The sequence below is a fragment of the Apodemus sylvaticus genome, chromosome 8, assembly GCF_947179515.1.
Source record: "Apodemus sylvaticus chromosome 8, mApoSyl1.1, whole genome shotgun sequence".
Lineage (NCBI taxonomy): Eukaryota > Metazoa > Chordata > Mammalia > Rodentia > Muridae > Apodemus > Apodemus sylvaticus.
Genome location: NC_067479.1, coordinates 71990832 through 72010744, shown reverse-complemented (window position 1 = coordinate 72010744; position 19913 = coordinate 71990832). Strand labels below are relative to the sequence as shown.

Below are 19913 nucleotides of genomic sequence, written 5' to 3'. Positions count from 1 at the left end.
CGCCCTGCGCGTCGCAGACTCGTGACGTCTGCGTGCGTCAGGAGCGCGCCGGCGGTTGTAGGAGCTGCAACCGGGAAGCGTAAACGCCAGGTCCCGAAGCACGCATGGGGTTGGGTCCGCGTTCTGCTCACAAAGCGCGGCGCCAGTTCTCAGGTGCAGGCCGGCGGGGACGCGCGGCCCGGGGTTCGGGGCGCCCCCCTCCCGGCCGCGATGGTTGTGACCGGCTGCCGGCAGCCGCGCGTGCGGAGCAGGTCCCCGAGGCTCTCCCGCACCTGAGCCCGGAGGCCCTCGGATATTTCCGACGGGCGCTGTCAGCGTTGAAAGTGGCTCCCGACGCCCCCGAAGAACGAGGTAGGATCAGCTACGCCGTGGGATAAGTGTAAAACCCACACACGGAACTTTCAGAGGGATCCCCGGGAGTTCTTGGCTAAGTGATGGGTAAGTCTTACCCTCCTCTCAGTCTAACGGTTTATTTATGTCCTCGTTTTTTTTTTTTTTTTCAGAGTTGATGGCGCGCAATATTTTGAAGGAAGTAGAGGCTCAGGCTCTAGCCTTGGCCACGAACAGGACTGGAAGTGAAATGCTGCAGGAGCTTTTGGGGTTCAGTCCTTTGAAACCCCTGTGTCGAGTGTGGACCGCTCTGCGCCCCAACTTGCGCTTCGTGGCCTGTCATCGGTGTGGGGTTCACGTATTACAGAGTGCTTTGCTGCAGCTACCTCGATTGCTGAGGAGACCTGCAGGGGCAGAGGAGGAGGAAGAGGAGGAGGATGGTCCTTCACAGACTCTGGAGGAGCTAGTCCTGGGACTAGCCGTTGAAGTGTGTGATGATTTTCTTTTCTTCTGTGGAGACACACATGGCAGCTTCTTGGTCCGAACTCTGCTGCAGGTGTTGGGAGGTACTCTTCTGGAGTCTGAGAGAGTCAAACCCCGTGGCTCCCAGTCGTCTGGTAAGTTTTGTAACAAAGGGAAGAGGGCTTGTTGAGCAGGAGCGTTTAGGAAGTTCAGAAGCCAGTAAACAGAAGAGTTAATCTTCATGGTGGAGCTTGATCATGAAGAATTAGCAGAATCTTGGGACAGAACCAGGAAGGTCAAAGAACAGCGCGCCTAGTAAGGCTGGATGTACTTACATTCCAGGAACAGCTACTAGCATAGGCACAGGGAGCAATGCATTTCACATTTTTATTTCCACAACTTACAGTAAGAAATTCATTTCTTTAACTTAAACAAATGCCTGGGCACGTGTACACACTCGAATGTATGTGCCTTCTGCAGTGTTTGTGTAGAGGGGAGAAGACAACTTGTGGGAGTTGGTTCTCTCCTTCCACTGTGTGGGTTCTGTGTATTGAACTCAGGTTGTCGGGCTTGGTGGCAATCACCCTTGTCATAACCTTCTGGCCCTGGCCCATATCCTGGCCCTGATATTTTCTTTTGAGACAGAGTCTCTCGTATAGCCCAGCTGGCTTTTGACTTGTGATGTAGCACAGGCTGGCCTTGATGCTCCTGCTTGTTCCTGCCTTCTGAGTGCTGGGATCGCAGGTTTGTGCTACCATGCCTGAGCTGGCCTTGTACTCAGAGATCCGCCTGCCTCTGCCTCTGAAGTGCTGCCACAACTCTGAAGGTGTGTGCCACAACTGCCCAGCTGCTTTTTTTTTTTTAGACAAGGTCTTACAGTGCAACACATGTTGGTCTGAACTTACTATGTAAGCTCATGCTGGTGTCAAATTTATTGACTTTCTGCCTCAGCCTCTCTAATACTGAAATTATGGTGTGCACCTTTACACCTGACTGGGAAGTTTGTTTTTAACTCTGATGTGACTTGTGTGTGAATGTTGGATCCAAGCAAAATCCAGAAAGAGATACCCTTTCCATGCTACCTCTTTTTCTGATATTTTCTTTCCCTTTAAATTTTATTCTCTATTTAAAAAAATGCTTATTACTAATGGGAGAAGGTGCAGAGACCCACAGTCAAAGGCAGGAGAATCCCTCAGAAGAGGGGAAAGGATTCTAGGAGACAGAGAGATTGAGGACACCACAAGAACATGACCCACAGATCAACTACTCAGCTGGCTCGTAGGAACTCACAGAGACTGAAGTAATAATCACTGACCCTGTATAGATCTGAGCTGGGCCCTCTGCATATACATTATGGTTGTATAGCTTTGAGTTCTTGTGGAACTCCTAACAGTGGGGGATATCTCTAACTCTTGCCTACACTTAGAACCCTTTTATTCCTACTGGGTCACCTCAGCCAACCTTGATCTGTGCCTAGTCTTTCAGTAATTTGTTATGCATGTTTGATTAAGATCCCTGGGAGGCCTGTTTGTTTTGTTTTTTTGAAGAGAAACAGAAGGAGTAGATCTGGGGGAGGGGAGGTGGGGAGGTGGGAACTGGGTGGGAGTAGAGATAAGGGAAACCAGTAAGATGTAATGTATATAAAAAATTAAAGTAAAAAATGCTAATTGAGACCACTGACTTTGTCTCATGTTATAGTCATAGCATGCAACCTACATTTAAAAACACTGGAAAATGAGGTTAGAGAGTATACGTAAAGTCTGGTTTAGTACACTATAAATCCTGGCTGAGAACTATGAGCCCTGGACCTTAGGGAAGGGAGTTAAAGATCCCTTTTTAGCTCCTCCACTGGGGACACATCTGTCCTGCGTCTCCAGGCTGAGCCCTTGTCCTTCTGTGGAGCTCTCTCCTACTTGGCTGTCTGTAAGCTCACTGTTGTTCACATTCTCTGTCTTTCTTTAGAAACACAGAGGACCCCAGCTCGGGAATGTAAGCCAACTGAATTTGAGGTTCCTAAAACTTTCTTGAATTGCCTTCAGGACCTGAGTGCCTGCTTTCTGAAGGACATTGCTGGTAAAAAAGATGTATTAATTACTTTAGGTATTGCGAAGGCAAATCCCGGACCAAAGTGACCTAAGGAAGAAAAAGTTAGACTCACAGCTGGAGGGAACAGTCTGTTATGTCAGGGAGATTATCATGGCAGAAGCTACACTGTATAGTCAGGAAACAGGTAGATAAATGTTGTGCTCATGGGACAGTACTGCCCACATTTGGGTGGGTCTGCCCACCTGCATTGACCTACTATAGAGACTCACAGAAATGCACAGAAGTTAGTTTCCATAGTGACTGTAAATCCCATCAAGTGGGCAGTCAGGAGGATCCATGGCAGAAGGGAAGTAGGAAAAGGGTCTAGGGTCTTCTCTGGGGATTTCCACCAAGCGGGTCCCTCATATCAGGCCATCCCTATCTTAACACCTGTCAGGGTTAATGCTATAAGACATTCTTTGTTGACAGTTTGTGTATGTAGTCTTCCTTGTTGGCTGAGCTTTGAGGTTAGACAGGTAATCTGGGTTTGGGACAGAGTATTAAATTATTTTCTGCCTTTTCCTACAGTATTTATCACCGACAAGATCTCCAGCTTTTGTCTTCAAGTGGCCTTACAAGTCCTCCATCACAAATTACCTCAGCACTGTGCCCACCTCTGCGATGCAGTCATTGATTACTTGAGTTCTCGGAATTCTTCAGCAGGTGGCAGGTGTGATCATGTCTTCAGGGGTTACCACAGTTAGGGGTATTGTCTGAGATGAGTGAGATAATGTGGGGTAGCTATTTCCTGGTGAAGTTTACACTCTTTGATCTTTTCCCCAAAAATATTTGTCGCCCGGCGGTGGCACACACCTTTAACCCTGTCACAACTTGGGAGGTACAGTCTCATTGTATAGCTCTGGCCAGTCTCAGACTCACAAAGATCCTCCTGCCTCTGCCTCCTGGGTGCTGGGAATAAAGCCAGCCATGCCTCACTTAATTTTATTTTAAGATTTATTTCTATTTTATGTTTATGAAAGTTGTGCTTATATGTATGATGTATATACCACATGTGCACAATGCCAATAGAGGCCAGAGAGGGTGTCAGAACCCCTGGAACTGGAGTTGCAGATAGTTGTCAGCTGCCTTGTGGGTGCTAGGAACTGAATGTCTTGGGTCCTCTGCAAGAGCAGTAAGTACATGCTCTTAACCACTGAGCCATCTCTTAAGCCCCAGTCTCATCCTTCATCTGAGTGAATCAGGGTCTCACTATGCAGCACTGGCTGGCCTAGAACTCACTATATAAACCAGGCTGGCCTTGAACTCACTGGCTTCTGCCTCTTAAATGTTGGGCTTAAAGGTGTGCACCACCAAACCCAGCTCTTTAAAAAAAGACCTTATTTATTTTCACCTCACTTGTATGAGTCTTTGGCCTGTGTCTGTGTATGCACACTGTTTGTGGAGGAGGGCAGTGGAGGGCAGGAGGGGCCTGTGAAGCTAGATCCTCTGCAGGAACAGTGAGGACTATTAACCACAGAGCCGCTCTTGAGCCCTCGTCTCTTCTTCTTACCTCTAGCCCTCTGCTCCTGTTTCTTCGGGATCAGACGAGCTCTAGACTCTTGGAGCAGGTGCTGCTGGTGTTAGAACCGGAGAGGCTCCAGCGTCTCTTCAAGGATCACTTCCAGGGTCAGCTGGACTCCTTGGCCGAGCACCCCATTGCTAACTTCCCTTTGCAGCGTTTACTGGATGCAGTCACTTCCCCTGAGCTGGTGAGTTGGAAACGTGGCCGTGGCCTGGGTCTCTTACTTATTCATGTTACTATTATTATTATCATTATTATTATTATTGCTATTTGGTTTTTTGAGACAGGGTTTCTCTGTAGCCCTAGAACTTGCTCTGTAAACCAGGCTGGCCTTGAACTCAACAAGAGCCACCTATATCTGTATCCCAAGTGCTGGGATTAAAGGTTCACCACCAGCGCCCTGCTTTGGGGCCTTATTTTATTGTGTGCTTGTCTCTGTACTTCTGTGACAGTTTACTACCTAGTACCCATGAGAAGTTATTCTTTGGTGTTTTCCAGAAATTAGGGTGGAGGTACCCTTCTAGAGCTAGGTTTTAGCTTCTCAGATCTGACTGCCAGTCGGCTAAGTTCAAGTTTGCATTTAGAAAGTTCTGTGGCTTGCTTCCTGTCTATGAATCTGCAGGAGCACTGAAGCGGAGGCCATAGCTTTCCCTGTGGCCACTGGCTTGGCACATGGGGTAGAAGGGCGGGTTTAGTTCCTGGCCCACCCTACCCTTGGTTCTCCCTGTCTTCTACAGAAGGAGCCGTTCGACTTTTCCTGGTAGGATGGTACCTCCATGGCTGTCATCTGCTGGGTTTTACACAGCACAGTGAATGATCCAATGTTGACAGTGTTTTTTATGTCTTCTCTAGATTTTTGTTTTTTAGTAGGAAGTTTTTTTTGATTAACTTTATAGGAAACCACTAATTGATTGTCAACTATTCTTCAATCCATGTCTCCTCTCAGCTGTCCCTTGTATTTGAGGAGCTGAGCCCTGCCTTGGAAGCGGTGCTGGCCCGGGGCCACCCAGGGGTGGTTGTCGCCCTGGTGGAAGCCTGCCGCAGGGTTGGGACTCACCAAGCCCAGGTCTTGCAGCTGTTATTTGAGGTGAGTGGGTGTTACTTCGCAGCCCATCCCTGCCCTCCTGACCTAACTCTCTAGTTGGGATCCGGCTAATCTGGATGTGGGAGGGTTCATGTTGAGGGGGTTACAGATACAGAGACTGATGAGTCTAAGAACAGCCCTGAAATGAAACTTATCCTCCAGAACTTAGAGGACTTTGAGGGATAAATGAATTTCATCCCTGTTATGAGTGCAGAGGCTGGGAGCGAGAACAAGACAGGCGAGGCTCTGCAGCCATGGGCGTCCTTTCTTGTTGAGTCAGATCTCTGTCTAGAGGATCATGGTGTTGGGTGGGATCCATCCCAAGAGTCATTGTGCTCTGCCTTCCTATCCAGGCATTTCACTGTGCAGAGCCCCCGTCCCGGCAAGTAGCCTGTGTGCCTCTCTTTGCTTCTCTGTTGGCTTATGAGGTATACTATGAACTAATGGAGGAGGAGGGGGCGGAGCCTGCAGAACATCAGGTAAGATGTTCTGTTTGGGGGCCAGGCTTCTTAGGGCTTGGGAAACCCCTTGGGTTATGATGAGACTTCTGACCCCTTTGAAAAGGGTGCAGTAGCCTAGGGATGAGGTCCTTCACCTGCTTCCTAATTCCCTGTTACTGTGCTCCCAGGTAGAAATGGCCGCAAGCAGAGCTCTGAGGGAAGTGACCGTACTTGGGTCTCTACTGCTCCAGCATCTGCTGTATTTTTCTAACCCTGGACTTGTACTTCGAAGTCTGAGTGCCTTGACCGGACCACAACTTGTGTCTCTGGCCCAAAGTCCTGCTGGCTCTCACGTATTTGATGCCATCCTGACTAGCCCCTCAGTGACGCACAAGCAGCGTCGTCGTGTGCTGAAGACCCTAAAGGTTAGACCTCTGCTACTTTAGAGAAATGCGCTGCCAATCTCAGGATTGGACCTGAGCTGGAGGCAGGATGCATAGTTCCCATGTTTAAACTGTGCCTCTCAGGGCTTCTGAAGTCATTTCTCCATTCCCAGAACACACCTGAGTACTTCCCTGGAGGGACTTTACCTTACTTTCTCAATTCAGGGACAGTACGTGGCTCTTGCCTGTAGCCGCCATGGCAGCCGTGTATTAGACGCCATCTGGAGTGGAGCAGCTTTGGGGGCTCGGAAGGAAATCGCTGCTGAATTGGGTGAGCGCCACTGCCCTTGGGTAGTTTCCAGGCTCCTGCGCCCGTAGCTGATTGGTTCAGCAGACTTCAAAAATGTGATCTGCTTCTGAGTTCTCAGAGGCCTGCTTCTGCACTCTGCAGAGATGTAGTGCAGTCTCTTACTCCTCCCCTTTATCTGGCTTTTGTGCTTTAGTGGGTGAGATGTTGTTATTCCTGTTTGGGGCCAGCATCGAGGGAAAATGGAGGGCCCTTTACCTCAAGTAGAGTTTGTCTTTGAGCATGGATGTTGCTAAATATGAGTGGTTCTCTTTGCAGGAGAGAAGAACCAGGAGTTGATTCAAGATCCTTTTGGCCACCATGTTGCTCGAAATGTGGCTCTGACTACCTTCCTGAAGAGGCGAGGGGCTTGGGAACAACAGCAAAGTGCTGTAGCCAAGCGGAGGCGGGCACTGAATGCTATACTTGAAGACTGAGGCCTTGCAGCTGGGAATAGGTATTGATGGGGATGGGGCATGCCTGTCCTTCCTGGGTTAGAGCGGAGCCAGATGGAGCAACGTACACAGAACTGTGAGCCTACTATTCCGGAGGGTAAAACAATATCAAGAATTGAAGGCCAGCCTGGACTGTGCCAGCGAGATCCTGTTAATCCATCTGTCCATCTGTCATTCTCTCCCCTCCCCCAAGGCATACTGGTAAAGACTTTTGTATTTTTCTTGGAAATATTTTTATTTTTTAGGGGAAAGGCATCTTGAGGTAAAGCTAGGGACTGTTGCCATTGGTTTGCAGGATTTTAGGGATAGGCGTCACTAAGAACCTGGATGAAGCAGCAGTGACGGCAGGATGGGGGTTCCTCGGGGACAAGGTTGTGGCTCAGCAGGATAAGCGGAAGGCAGGAATGGAGGGAAGATAGTTAGTGTTCTTCGGGAAGATGTACAGGCTAGAGGATCAAGGCAGTGTGCTGACGTGTTAAGATGGAGTCAACTTGGTTGCCTAGGGTACACTGCAGACCCCCAAACCTGATGATGCCCTGTAATACCCTCACATGGAAGCAGTCTTTCAGCATGGGCTCAAAGCACCATCTCATTAGGAGTGGAGGTGACCCTGCCGGTGCCACTGCCATCGGTCGGCCCCCTCCACCGCGTGGCGAAGGGTGGATGAGATGCCCAGCAGCACATGGCCCAGGCCTTGCAGCAGGGAGGAAGTCCAACGAAGGAGCTCCCTGCAGGCCAGAGATGAGAGAGATAGTTAAGGGAAGCTGAGGAGGCCAGGGCTTGGGCGCTTTGGGTTGGGGGTTCATAGGGGAGAGCTCATTGGATGTGGGTCCGAGGGGTTGAACTGAACTCTAGGGTTGTATAACATGTTGGTCTCTGACCTGAGTACTCTTTTAGGGCCAACTCCTTGAAAATCACAGCTCATGGAGTAGAGCCCATAGAATGTAGCTTTCACGTTGAGGCTGCCAAAGAGGTCTCGAGGATTCTGCTTGTACACATCGAAGGTGATGCGGGCGATGTCCTTGCTGTGTTTTGGCTTCTCCCGTCCTAGGCCGTATGACAACATCCCACTCTGTGGGACATCCCATCATTGAAGTGGATCTGCCCTCATACCCTGACATCTACCACTAATCCTGCCAGGGCTGGATCTGTCTTCCCAATATCGTCTAATAACTGATGTCCTTCGCAGTTCCCCAGTGCCTCTGCCCCCAAGGCCAGTGATAGGCTAGGGAAGAAGCCTGGGAGGACCGGAAAGGAGGGGGATCTAAGCAGCCCCACTGTGGGCCTCTCACCTTGGGGCTCCAACTCTGGCCCTGCTCCAGCACCATCAAGCACGTGTCATCCTCCAGCAGCTGGAAGAAGTCCTCGCTGTCCACATCTGTCCCGTCCTCCTCCAGGACCAGCGTTAGCACTCCACTTAGCAGCAGGGTCTCCAGTGCCTGTCAGTGGCAGTGGTAGGAGGCGCGCTCAGGCCTTAGCTATGCCCATCAGTACACATACTCAGCTCTATTTCCAGGCATTTTGCCACCTTCCCTCTTTTGTGGGGGTGGTGGTGGTGGTGGTGAGACAGGGTATTGGTATAGTACAGTTTGTTCCCAAACTTAGCAATTCTGTGTTAGTTTGCTGGGTCCTGGGGTTGCAGATATGAGCACTTCATCTCATCCTTTCTAAAAGTGGTAGTTCTTTCTTTGTGTAGTCCTGGCTGGTCTGGAACTTGCTCTGTAGACCAAGCTGGCCTCAAACTCGAGTTTACTCGACTCTGTCTTCATGTGCTGGGATTAAAGGTGTGTGCCACCATCGCCACCCAGCAGAAATGGCAGGGGTTGATGGACGCTCACAGAGCAGACCTTTTGACTCTGTTTACCTACTCCTGCTCCTGTCTGAGCCACTCCTGCTGGAACTGAATGACAAATCAGTCATAACCAGGTGTGGTCCTGGCCGCCCAGGAGGCAGAGGCAGGGGGATCACTGGAGTCCAGAAGTTTAAAACCAGACTTCAAGAGTTTTGGACCTAGCCTGGCAGTGGTGGCACATGCCTTTAAATCCCAGCGCTTGGGAGGCAGAGGCAGGCTTATTTCTGAGTTCGAGGCCAGCCTGGTCTACAGAGTGAGCTCCAGGACAGCCAGTGCTACACAGAGAAACCCTGTCTCGAAAAACCAAAAAAAAAAAAAAAAAAAAAAAAGAGTTCGGACCCTGACTCCAAATCTGTCCAGAAGAAACCTGTCTCATCTACAGCATCTTCTTACGCTTACCTGTTCTCTACAACTGTTTTCAAAGTTAGCACCGTTTAACCTTCCTGGGACCAAGTGAAACTATTTGCCAAGTGCAGACTTATGAGCCATAGAAGGAACGATAGGGTTAAGGTAGTGAGGCTAGGAGCAATAGGGTGAGAAAAGGCGTTGGCTGGGCGTAAACAGTCACAGTGGCCCTCTTGAGGAACAAATACAAGGTGTGCTGGTCTAAAACATCTGATTGGCGTGCCGCTCTACTTCAGTTTCAAGGGTGATTTAACAGCCTCCACCTCTCCTGGGACTCAGATACCCTTGACCACCCTGTAGAGAGGGAGCTGGACATGAGGCAACCAGGGGAAGCTACAGCTGCATCTTAGCAGCTGTGCCTTCTGATAGAACTCGTGACTAAACATCGTTGAAGCTGCACCTAAGTCATTCCCCTGCATCAGAAATGAAGGCATCAGGGTTTTGACCAACGTGTAAACACTAAAAGGGTGTGAATCTTAGACACACATGACCTTATATCACTTGCCTTGTGGGTTGACAAAGTTTCCTTTAAATTTTTATTTTTAAGTTGTGTGTGTGAGGTATGTATGTGTGAGTGCACAGAGAAGAGGGCGTTGGATTATCAGGAGCTGAAGCTACATGGTGTGAGCAACCAAGTGGGTGTTGGGCACTCGACCCGGGTCCTCGGTAAGAGCAGTGTGTGCTCTTCACTGCGGAGCTCTCTCCACTCCCACACCTTCTTGAGGGGACCACATGAGAAAATACTCCACAAGGAAGGCCCAGTCCACCCGCAAGACTATACCAGCTAGCACAACACAACTCAGGCTGCTTCCCATCTTAGGGCAGCCCACTCCGATTCTGCTTAGCTTTACTAACTAGATTGTTAAATAAACATCTGCTCAAGTTGTCTGTTGACTGACTTCATTAAGAGCCAAGATGCATCCCCTCTTCAGTGTCTGTCAAATAAGGACTTTCCATTTATTCAGTACTCATAAAAGATGGTTTGTTATTCCCTTGTGTAGACAAACTGAAGGCTGGAGGTATGCTTTAGAAGTAAATTGCCTAGTATGCTGAAAGACCTGGTTTAATGCCCAACATTGAAAATGTTTTTTTAGGTTTTGTGGCATGCATCTTTAATCTCAGTGTTTAGAAGCCTGAAGCAAGAGGATTCTGAGTTCAAGGTCAGCCTGAGCTAGAAAGTCAGCCTGTTTCAAAAACAACAGGTTTTGATAGGTTGAATAATTTCCCAATGTTTGACAGTTAAAAAGTAACAAAATCAGGATTTGAAATTGGCCTTTTCATAGAAATCACGGGCTGGGAGCTTAAGTCGGTGGCAGAGCCCTTGCCTAGAGTTTTGATTCCTTTTGGTTTTTTGGATTTGGTTTTTTCAAGACAGGGTTTCTCTGTGTAGCCCTGGCTGTCCTGGAACTCACTCTGTAGACCAGGTTGGCCTCGAACTCAGAAATCCCCCTGCCTCTGCCTCCAGAGTGCTGGGATTATAGGCGTGCACCACCACCGCCTTGCTTAGAGTTTTGATTCCTAGCACTACGAAAAAACATACAAGTCACTATGATTTCTGAACCCATTTCTCCAGCCCTTCTTACCTTCTGTTTCTCTGCCAAAGAAAGCCTACTACTCGGAGACTAAAAAATTTACTCAAATGCAGCATAGGTCACTGCTGAGGGGTGGTAATCATAGCCTACACACTTCCTGCTCCCCAATCCCACTATCACTGAGTCCCATGACTGACTGACCACTTACCTTATCTAGCAGTTCCTGGCGGGTGGCAGCTGTTAGTCCCTTCCGGACTGTCCTTTTATGATCGCAGACACGGAAGGGTCGCTGAGGGGGCGGAGCTGAGGTCCAGACCCTACGGCTTAACTCAGAGCTCACAGTGGATACTGACCTGATGGGAACAAAACACCAGAAGGTATAAGGAGGGGCTTGGCAAACCTGGTGATAATGATGGGGGTTGGGTGGCTAGAGGGCCTAGGGTCACAGATCCAAAGGAGAGACTTGGAGGACTAAGAGTCAGAGAGATCTGTAGAGGCAGGGAAGCGAATCTTCCGGGCAGGCTGTTTTGCCTTGTCTGCCCATATCCCTAGGATTGAAGAATAGAGGCAAGGGTTAGAAATCACCTTAGCAGGCCATTGGGGTTCAAGGCTGAAAGGTACTCCATGGCAGAGGGATGGAGAAGCTGAGTCGCCTCCCTGTTGCTTTGGGGCTGGGTCGTCTCTGTTGTTCGGAGGCTAATGTCTTGGTTTTTTAAAGCTGAGGTCTTAGCCCTGGTAAAGTGAGAGATGAGTCAAGCGTGGACTCTGCCCGCCCTGCCTGGTCAGTAAGAGGGGCAAAGTCTAAGAGAAGGGAAGGAGGAGGAGCCTGTGTGGAGTGGTAGAGGTAGACAAAGTCACAGCAGTTTGTGTCTTTTTAGAGATGCAAAGGAAGTTAGATATTTGATCCCCCAGTCCCTTATCCAAATACAGTTTTACTTTGTAGTCCAGATTGGCCACCTTGAACTGATCCTCGTTTTTGAACCGTGGTAGAACAGTTCCTGGCCCACATTCCCAGAGACGACAGGGGATTCCATGGGAGCCCTGCTGACTGCTGCCACCTACTGGAAATTTATAAACTGCAGTCTTTGTGCTAAACCTGAGGAAAAGACCTGGAGACAATGAAAGGTGGACCAGTGTCTGGGAATGATGAGAGGAAAGGCTGGATTCTGATCTACAGAACCAGCATCACCAGGGTCCTTTCTGGGACTCCAGCCTTCCTGCTTATCCCCTCCTTTAGATTTAAACTAAACATTGTTTCTTTCTGGCTTTATTCTCTAGAAATGCCTGCTTCAGTGTCTATGAGCTGACACCATTCTCATTTTTTTTTTTTTTGGTTTGCTAATTAGTAATGTATCTCCAGCTATGATCCCCACTACACTAATCAGAGGAGTGTCAGGACTTTAGCTGTGTGTGTGTCTGTGTGTCTCTCTCTCTCTCTCTCTCTCTGTGTGTGTGTGTGTGTGTGAGAGAGAGAGAGAGAGAGAGAGATGTTTGGAGGATAGAGACAGTGTTAGAATCCATGGAGCTAGAATTCCAAATAGTTGTGAGCTGCCTAACACGGGTGCTAGCAAACAAAGCCAGGTCCTCTGGCCGAGCAGCAAGTGTTCTTAACCACTGAGACATCTTGCCAATCCTTCTTCCTGATTTTTTTTTAACTGAAGATTTATTTACTATATGTAAATACACTGCAGCTGTCTTTAGACACACCAGATCTCATTACAGATGGTTGTGAGCCACCATGTGGTGGTGGTTGCTGGGAATTGAACTCAGGATCTTCAGAAGAACTGAAGCTGAGTCGCCTCTTAACCACTGAGTACTCTTAACCACTGAGCCATCTCACCAGTCCCCCTCTTCCTGATCTTAATATGCTCCTTCCCTCCTGAGTGTTACGATATCCACCCCCAAACCAGGTCGTAAGCTCTTTCTGCCTACACGCACAGCCTCAGGACTGAGCATCACGTCGTCACATCTTACACTGAAAAGTTGTCACCAGCAACTGAGTGATAGCTGCAGGGTGGAGGGACTCTGACAGGCCCCCAAAGAGACTGAAGCAGAGGAGGGCGGTCCTCAGGAGCAGAAGGTTGAAACAAGCAAAGGGAGAGCAGCCAGGAGAGCGCCTTGTTTGGGTTGCTTCTCTGTTGCCTGCAAGCCCTGGACTCTAGAGAACGTAAACATTGCAGAAGGTGGGCTGGAAGGACTGGGGCAGAGGTGAGGGAGACGGGGCAGTAGTGGGGGGCGCAGCCGTAGTGGGCTCAGCCGTAGGCAGGTACTCCTGCTCTTCTCGGCTGGCTGAGCGAGCACCTTCTCTGCAGCTCTTCAGCTTTATCCTGCTTCCTGGGAAGGCTGGCCTCCGCGTGCCTGGGCCTGTCAGTGATGGGTAGGAGGAGGATGAAGGAGGGCCCAGGGTGAGCACCATCTTGTCCCTCTCCATTCTTCACTCGTTCTCTCCGCAAATGTGACAGGCACGGGCAGGATTAGGTACTTCATCCCCCGCAGCCGGCCGGCTTCACCTGTCACCTTCCTAAATCTCTCTGCACCTCCCAACGCTGTTCTTTCCCAGCTGGGTAAGTAGATCTGCCCTTTCTCCTGTACTTCCTACCAGCACAGATATAAAGACAGAGTGGATACAAAGGAAGGTATGCAGAAGGCCAGAAGTGGAGACAGTGACTGTCGACAGTAGAACTGGGGAACACCAGTGCCTTGGTCCCAGCGGCCTCTGGGAACACATCAAGAGCAGGGAAGATTAGCTGTCTGAGAACAGAAGCCACAAATTCTAAGGAGCGGATTGAATTGGTTTGTTGGAGAGGAGAGGCAGGCTTGGGGGGCGGGGGGGAGCACGGTGCCTTCTCATCTAGCATCAGAGGTAGCGTGGGCCTTTGCCCTAGTCCTGAATGTCCCATTCCGTGGATTCTTACAGCTCCCCTCTAGAAGGATGTCTGTCTGCTACCGTCCGCCTGGGAATGAGACGCTGCTGAGCTGGAAGGGCTCGCGGGCCACGGGCACTGCCTTTCTACTGCTGGCGGCGCTGCTGGGACTGCCAGGCAATGGCTTCGTAGTGTGGAGCTTGGCGGGCTGGCGGCCCACCGCCGGGCGGCCACTGGCGGCCACACTTGTGCTGCACCTGGCGCTGGCCGACGGCGCGGTGCTGCTGCTCACGCCACTCTTTGTGGCCTTCCTGAGCCGACAGTCATGGCCCCTGGGCCAGGTGGGCTGCAAGGTGGTGTACTACGTGTGCGCGCTCAGCATGTACGCCAGCGTGCTGCTCACTGGCCTGCTCAGCCTGCAGCGCTGCCTGGCCGTCACTCGGCCCTTCCTGGCTCCTCGACTGCGCAGCCCGGTCCTGGCCCGTCGCTTGCTGCTGGGGGTCTGGCTGGCCGCCCTGGTGCTCGCCGTCCCGGCCGCGGTCTACCGCCACCTCTGGGGCGATCGCGTGTGTCAGCTGTGCCACCCATCGGCGGTGCACGCCGCTGCTCATCTGAGCCTGGAGACCTTGACTGCCTTCGTCCTGCCTTTTGGGACCGTGCTCATCTGCTACGGCGTGACGCTGGCGCGGTTGCGGGGAGCGCGCTGGGGCTCGGGGCGACAAGGCACGCGGGTGGGTCGTCTGGTGAGCGCCATCGTGCTGGCCTTTGGCCTGCTCTGGGCTCCCTACCACGTGGTCAATCTCCTACAGGCAGTGGCCGCGCTCGCTCCCCCCGAAGGAACCCTGGCCAGGCTCGGCGGGGCGGGGCAGGCGGCGCGCGCTGGAACTACAGCCTTGGCTTTCTTCAGTTCCAGCGTTAACCCGGTGCTCTACGTCTTCACTGCCGGGGATTTGCTGCCGCGGGCGGGGCCTCGGTTCCTTACTCGACTTTTCGATGGCTCTGGGGAGGCCCGAGGGGGCAGCCGCTCCAGAGAGGGTACCATGGAGCTCCAAACTACTCCTAGGCTGAAAGTAGTGGGGCTGGGTAGGAGCAATGGAGACCCCGGAGGTGGGAGCAGGATGGAGAAAGACAGTCAGGAATGGTAGACAAGACCCTAAACCCCACCTCGGGGTGGGGGTGGGGGGACTACTACTTTTCATTGTTCCCAGAGCTCTGGAGTACTTGGGGATCCTTCTCTGATTGCAGTTTGGGTTTGACTGACTAAGGATTTCTCTGTCTGGACCTGATTCCTCCAAACCATGAGATTGTGAGGGTGACTGTGGCCTAAGTCCAAAATTTGAGCTTGCAGTTAGAGCCTGGATCGGTGTGCCAACACTGCTTACACGTTGCCAGTAGCTCTTCTTGTGAAATACACTGGGAAGCCATTCGCTGGTAGCTCGAGTGTGCTCCTGGATTGTACTGAAGCCACCTCATTCTCTGCCGAGACAGGTCAGGACTGGATGGTGTCAGCCTTCAGCGACTCTCTGTCCTGCCTCCCCATCCAGGTTACCTGCTTCCCCAGGCTTACCTGGAGAACCCCTCTAGAATTTGGTTGGGGGTGGATAAATTCTTAGCATTTAGGAGGAAGAAACTGGCCTAAGAGCTGGGAAGGACATCTGTGAAGGGAAAGGGCTCCTGCTTGACTGGTGGTTGGCAGTGAGACAAATACAAATGGCTGGATGGGGGGCATGGGGGGGCAGGAACCTGGCATCCCAAGACTTAACCTTTTCCTCTGACCCTGGGCTCACCCCTGCATGCCCCCTAAAAGCCACCAGGCCCAGGAAGAAGCCCAGAGCCAGTGCTTGCTTTACAAGAGGGAGTGTGAAGATTGATGAGGAGGTGTGGGGAATGGCAGGGGTATCTGGAAAGACATGCTGGGGGGGGGGGCACCTTTCCTTTCCCTGTCTCCTCTCCTTGTTGCCTTCCCTGTGCCCAAGGTGTGTGTGAGATGTTCCTAACCCTTCTCCATTACTTCCAGCCTCCATCTTTTGGAATCTCCTTATTATCAGCTCTAAAACCTGAATGACCCTTTTGATTTGAGGGGGAGGGGGTGTCAGTAGAATGCAAGGGGTTTCCTTTAGGGAGCATCATGGGCACATGACCAGTCCAGCCTAGTTGGCTCAGAGCATTCTTACTAGCCCTCAGAATTCCTTGTTCCCACACCCATCAGTCCCCAGCAAACTGAGACAGCTGACCTCCCAAGCAGCTACTCTGGACTCTACCTCAATGAGGTCTCTCACCCTTCAGGCAGAGGCCAACACACACACAAAAGGAAACCCAGTCTGCGGGGTCATGCTACAAACACCAACACCAGGCTTGACGTGACTTCTGAACCAGGGAGGAAGTGTGCTTAGCATGCCTGGGCTCTGGAGGAGGGGGAAAGACTGCATCCCGAGGAAGATGGAGTGAGGAGTAACCCAGGAGAAAGTGCAAAGACAACCCCGTCTGCCATGGAGGGCTGTGGATGACCCTGGAGCTCTGGCCTGAAGCTTCGTTCTGAAACACAGAATCCTTCCTGTCCTGGTGCTCTGGAGCAGAGGTTCCTGAACTTCCCCTGCTGTATGTTCTTCACCTTACACACCCCATGTGGTCAGAGAGATCCTTCCTCAACTCTGCCCTCTGTTCTGGCTGTGGTTTCAGCCTCCCTTTTCATCATATCCTCTGCTCGACAGTTACTGGGCCAACGCTGATCTGGCTTTTCTCAACATTCAACAAGTGAGGGCCCCGGAGACATAAGGGACATCAGTGGTCACCATTACGCTGCTTCTTACCTCTCCCAAGAAGTGACAGAGTGAAACACAGACAGAAAGGCCCATGGCAGACTGAAGGAGCGTGCTCTTGGTGCTACAGGACACTTCAAAGAAAGCCAGCATCCTTTCTTTTGCTGAGGGGAGTAGAAGGCTGCGGTGGCTTTCCAAAGTCCCAGATGCTCCTGTGGCAGGGCTGGAGGGAGGTGCTGCTGGCCCTGGGCCATCCTGTCTCTTCTTCGTTCTCGGCTTCTTGGCGGCGTCTCCTAGCTCAGCCCACATTCTCTCTATCGGAGTTGAGAGCAGAGGGTACAGGGCTGTAGGGGTGTAGGAGAGAAGTGTGGAGTCGTGCCTAGATCCCAGTAAGAAAGTCCACCGGGGCTGCTAAATGGTCAAGTGGGTAGGGTAAGGGGAAGACATTGGTATCTTGTGTCATGAAGGAGATCACTCAGACGTTGGTGTCTCTCAGAAAGAATAGAGAGGCTGTTAACTTGTAATGGGCAGGGCTGGATGTGGCTTGTCTCCTGTTGTCACATCACGGTCATGGTCTGACCCGAAGTCAAGATTACGTTGTGGTTCCCGCTGTTCATTTTTTTTTTTTTTTCACATTCTCATTGATATTTTTTCTCTTTGTACGTCCTCCCCTCCCGTGTCTACGTGTCTGTCTGTCTCTCAATCTCAATAGCCTAGGGTAGCCTTGACCCCCCCATATGCTGTTTTTTTTATCGTGATATTACCCTAACTCACGACAAAACATAGAACATAGGCGGTCTGCGTAATCTAAAAACCCATTAATCGAAAAACCACACCACGTGCACGTTGTTAATGTGGAGGACAAAGATAATATTTTTAAATCAGAAGTCTCAATCTGAGCCTTCTCCCTTGCTTCCTTCTCCTAGGATACAATCCATAATTTTGTTTACTCCTCCAGTCTAGACCTGCACTTTTAGACCACACCCCAAGCCAAGTCACTCCTGGCAGCCCTCTTTCCTACCTCACTGCCTCTTCCTGGGTACCACTCACTTAGCCCCGCCCAAGGAGTCTTCCTCCCTTCTGGACTGCTCAGAAACAGACTGTCCCTCCCCAACAGTGCAGGAGGTGTGGGGGTTCTCAGCCTCACCCTCAGGAAGATGCCTCCCCCCCCTTTGCTCTGCTCTGTGGTACTTCCTCTCCGGCTGACTTAGCCGATAGACCTAGAAGTGGGACCAAGACCCTAGTACTAAGACAGATTCAAGGATTCAAGGATTGTATATCCAGCAATTAGACATGGCATTACCTTCTGATCAGCATCTGGAAAACCCTGTAAGTATCCTAGGAATGGGAATGGTGTGTGTGTGTGTGTGTATGAGTGTGTGTGAGTGTATGTGAGTATGGTGTTTGTATATGTCTTTGATTGTATATGTGAGTATGTCAGTGTGTTTTATGCGTGCATGTATGTATGTGAGTGTATGCATGAGTATATGTCAGTACGGTGTGTGTGTGTGTGCACATGTGTGTGTGAAGTAATACTCGGAGAGATGGTGAGACAGAATCCCCAAAGAAAGCCTGACCACTGTGAACGTGCGGTTTTCAGGGCTCACCCATTAACTCTTCCCTGCCCTGTTCTTCCTGGTGCCCTGTGGTCAGCTCTAGAGAGAGTGGGTAGGTGACTGGGGAAAGTGGATGGTGGCTTCTTGGGAGACAGAGGAGTTAGCCTTTCAAGGTGTGCACAGCCTGGTGTTGGGTTCCGGGGTCTCTTAAGGGAGCGAGTGTGAAGGGTTTTGGAAATACTGCTGTTGCCACACATTTTACAACTGGGCCTGTGGCTAAAAAGGGGCCCCACAGCCTGGTTAGGAAATTAGCCTTTCTAGTCAACCAGGTGCCTTTAAGACAATGAGGTTGGCAGTGATGGGGTGATATATTTTGAAGGTGCCTTGGAAACTTCTGACTTTGGAGACCGGGGTACTCATTTTCCCCCTCATGGGTGTGTCCGCTTTCACTCTCTAGGCAATGGCTGCAAACACTACATCTCCTGCAGCACCTTCTTCCCCTGGTGGCATGTCCCCGCCTCCCTTGCCCATTGTCCTGCTGTCTGTGGCCCTGGCTGTGGGCCTTCCTGGCAATAGCTTCGTGGTGTGGAGCATCCTGAAAAGGATGCAGAAACGTTCTGTCACCGCCCTGCTGGTGCTGAACTTGGCCCTGGCCGACCTGGCCGTGCTGCTCACCGCTCCCTTTTTCCTACACTTCCTGGCTCGAGGCACCTGGAGTTTTAAAGTGACCGGTTGTCGCCTGTGCCACTATGTCTGTGGTGTAAGCATGTACGCCAGCGTCCTGCTTATCACCATCATGAGTCTGGACCGCTCACTGGCAGTGGCCCGCCCCTTTGTGTCCCAGAAGGTTCGTACTAAGGCCTTTGCCCGATGGGTGTTGGCAGGCATCTGGGTGGCGTCTTTCCTGCTGGCCATACCGGTCCTTGTGTACCGTACAGTAATATGGAACAACAGGACTCTGATCTGCGACTCGAGTTATTCCAGCGATGGGCATAAGGCCTTCCATCTGCTCTTCGAAGCCATCACGGGCTTCCTGCTGCCCTTCCTGGCGGTGGTGGCCAGCTACTCTGACATCGGGCGCAGGCTGCAGGCTCGGCGCTTCCGCCGCAGTCGCCGCACCGGTCGCCTGGTGGTGCTCATCATCCTGGCCTTCGCCGCCTTCTGGCTGCCTTACCACCTGGTGAACCTGGTGGAGGCCGGCCGCACGCTGGCCGGCGGGGGCAAGGACAACGCTGCCGGGAGGCGTCTGAAACAGGCCCGCCACGTGCTCATCGCGCTGGCTTTCCTGAGCAGCAGCGTGAACCCGGTGCTGTACGCGTGCGCGGGCGGCGGCCTGCTGCGGTCGGCGGGCGTGGGCTTCGTCGTCAAGCTGTTGGAGGGCACTGGCTCCGAGATGTCCAGCACCCGCCGCGGGGGCACTCTGGTCCAGGCCCCGAAGGACACACCTGCCTGTCCTGAGCCCGGCCCCGGCCCCACCGACAGCTTCATGACTTCCTCCACCCTTCCTGAGTCTTCGAAGTGAACTGCACTAGGCTGGGTTGTGACACAGCTCCTAACTCTGGCCTGACCCACTTCTGTACCTGGAGGAGAACGTTGGGGACTGGGCTTAAGCGGAAAAGAGGGAGGGGCGGGGCAAGCCAGGGCAGAGAGCTAGCGTGCTCTGGCCTGGCTTTTGCAGGCAGCTTTACGATTAAAACTAAAGTCTGAAATCGGTTAAGCCTGTGAGTGAGGTGTGTATTGTGGGAGTACTGGGTGGAGGGGTATTGTTTCCACAGAGAGAGACCACTCTGGTGGAGTCCCTCTCAACAGTTCCTTAGTTCCCCGTGACTTACAATTTT

General features: G+C 51.5%; 4 protein-coding genes across 8 annotated transcripts; 3 read left to right on the top strand and 1 right to left on the bottom strand.

Moving 5' to 3' along the window:
- Positions 1 to 35: 35 nt before the first annotated feature.
- Nop9 (NOP9 nucleolar protein) lies at positions 36 to 7336 on the top strand. Its single transcript, XM_052191394.1, has 10 exons — positions 36 to 351; positions 504 to 947; positions 2755 to 2865; positions 3406 to 3547; positions 4394 to 4586; positions 5346 to 5486; positions 5837 to 5962; positions 6112 to 6348; positions 6532 to 6637; positions 6932 to 7336. Exons 1-10 carry the CDS (start codon positions 105 to 107, stop codon positions 7087 to 7089), a joined length of 1905 nt encoding a protein of 634 aa, XP_052047354.1. The 5' UTR covers positions 36 to 104; the 3' UTR covers positions 7090 to 7336.
- Positions 7337 to 11842, bottom strand: Cideb (cell death inducing DFFA like effector b). Its single transcript, XM_052191405.1, has 5 exons — positions 11482 to 11842; positions 11105 to 11249; positions 8400 to 8546; positions 7989 to 8179; positions 7337 to 7835 (listed from the first exon to the last, which is right to left on the bottom strand). Exons 1-5 carry the CDS (start codon positions 11520 to 11522, stop codon positions 7700 to 7702), a joined length of 660 nt encoding a protein of 219 aa, XP_052047365.1. The 5' UTR covers positions 11523 to 11842; the 3' UTR covers positions 7337 to 7699.
- Ltb4r2 (leukotriene B4 receptor 2) lies at positions 11206 to 17147 on the top strand. Of its 4 annotated transcripts, none has more exons than XM_052191398.1 (3): positions 11208 to 11273; positions 13359 to 13460; positions 13814 to 17147. In XM_052191398.1, the coding sequence occupies exon 3, from the start codon at positions 13829 to 13831 to the stop codon at positions 14903 to 14905; it is 1077 nt and encodes a 358-aa protein (XP_052047358.1). In that variant the 5' UTR covers positions 11208 to 11273; positions 13359 to 13460; positions 13814 to 13828; the 3' UTR covers positions 14906 to 17147. The 4 variants fall into 4 exon arrangements, with proteins under 4 accessions (XP_052047357.1, XP_052047358.1, XP_052047359.1 ...); XM_052191399.1 differs by having other exon boundaries at positions 11220 to 11273; positions 13209 to 13460; XM_052191400.1 differs by lacking the exon at positions 11208 to 11273 and adding an exon at positions 11927 to 12021.
- On the top strand, positions 11206 to 19792 carry Ltb4r (leukotriene B4 receptor). Of its 2 annotated transcripts, none has more exons than XM_052191402.1 (2): positions 11206 to 11273; positions 18533 to 19792. In XM_052191402.1, exons 1-2 carry the CDS (start codon positions 11253 to 11255, stop codon positions 19595 to 19597), a joined length of 1086 nt encoding a protein of 361 aa, XP_052047362.1. In that variant the 5' UTR covers positions 11206 to 11252; the 3' UTR covers positions 19598 to 19792. The 2 variants fall into 2 exon arrangements, with proteins under 2 accessions (XP_052047362.1, XP_052047361.1); XM_052191401.1 differs by lacking the exon at positions 11206 to 11273 and adding an exon at positions 15704 to 17848.
- The last annotated feature ends 121 nt before the right edge of the window (positions 19793 to 19913 follow it).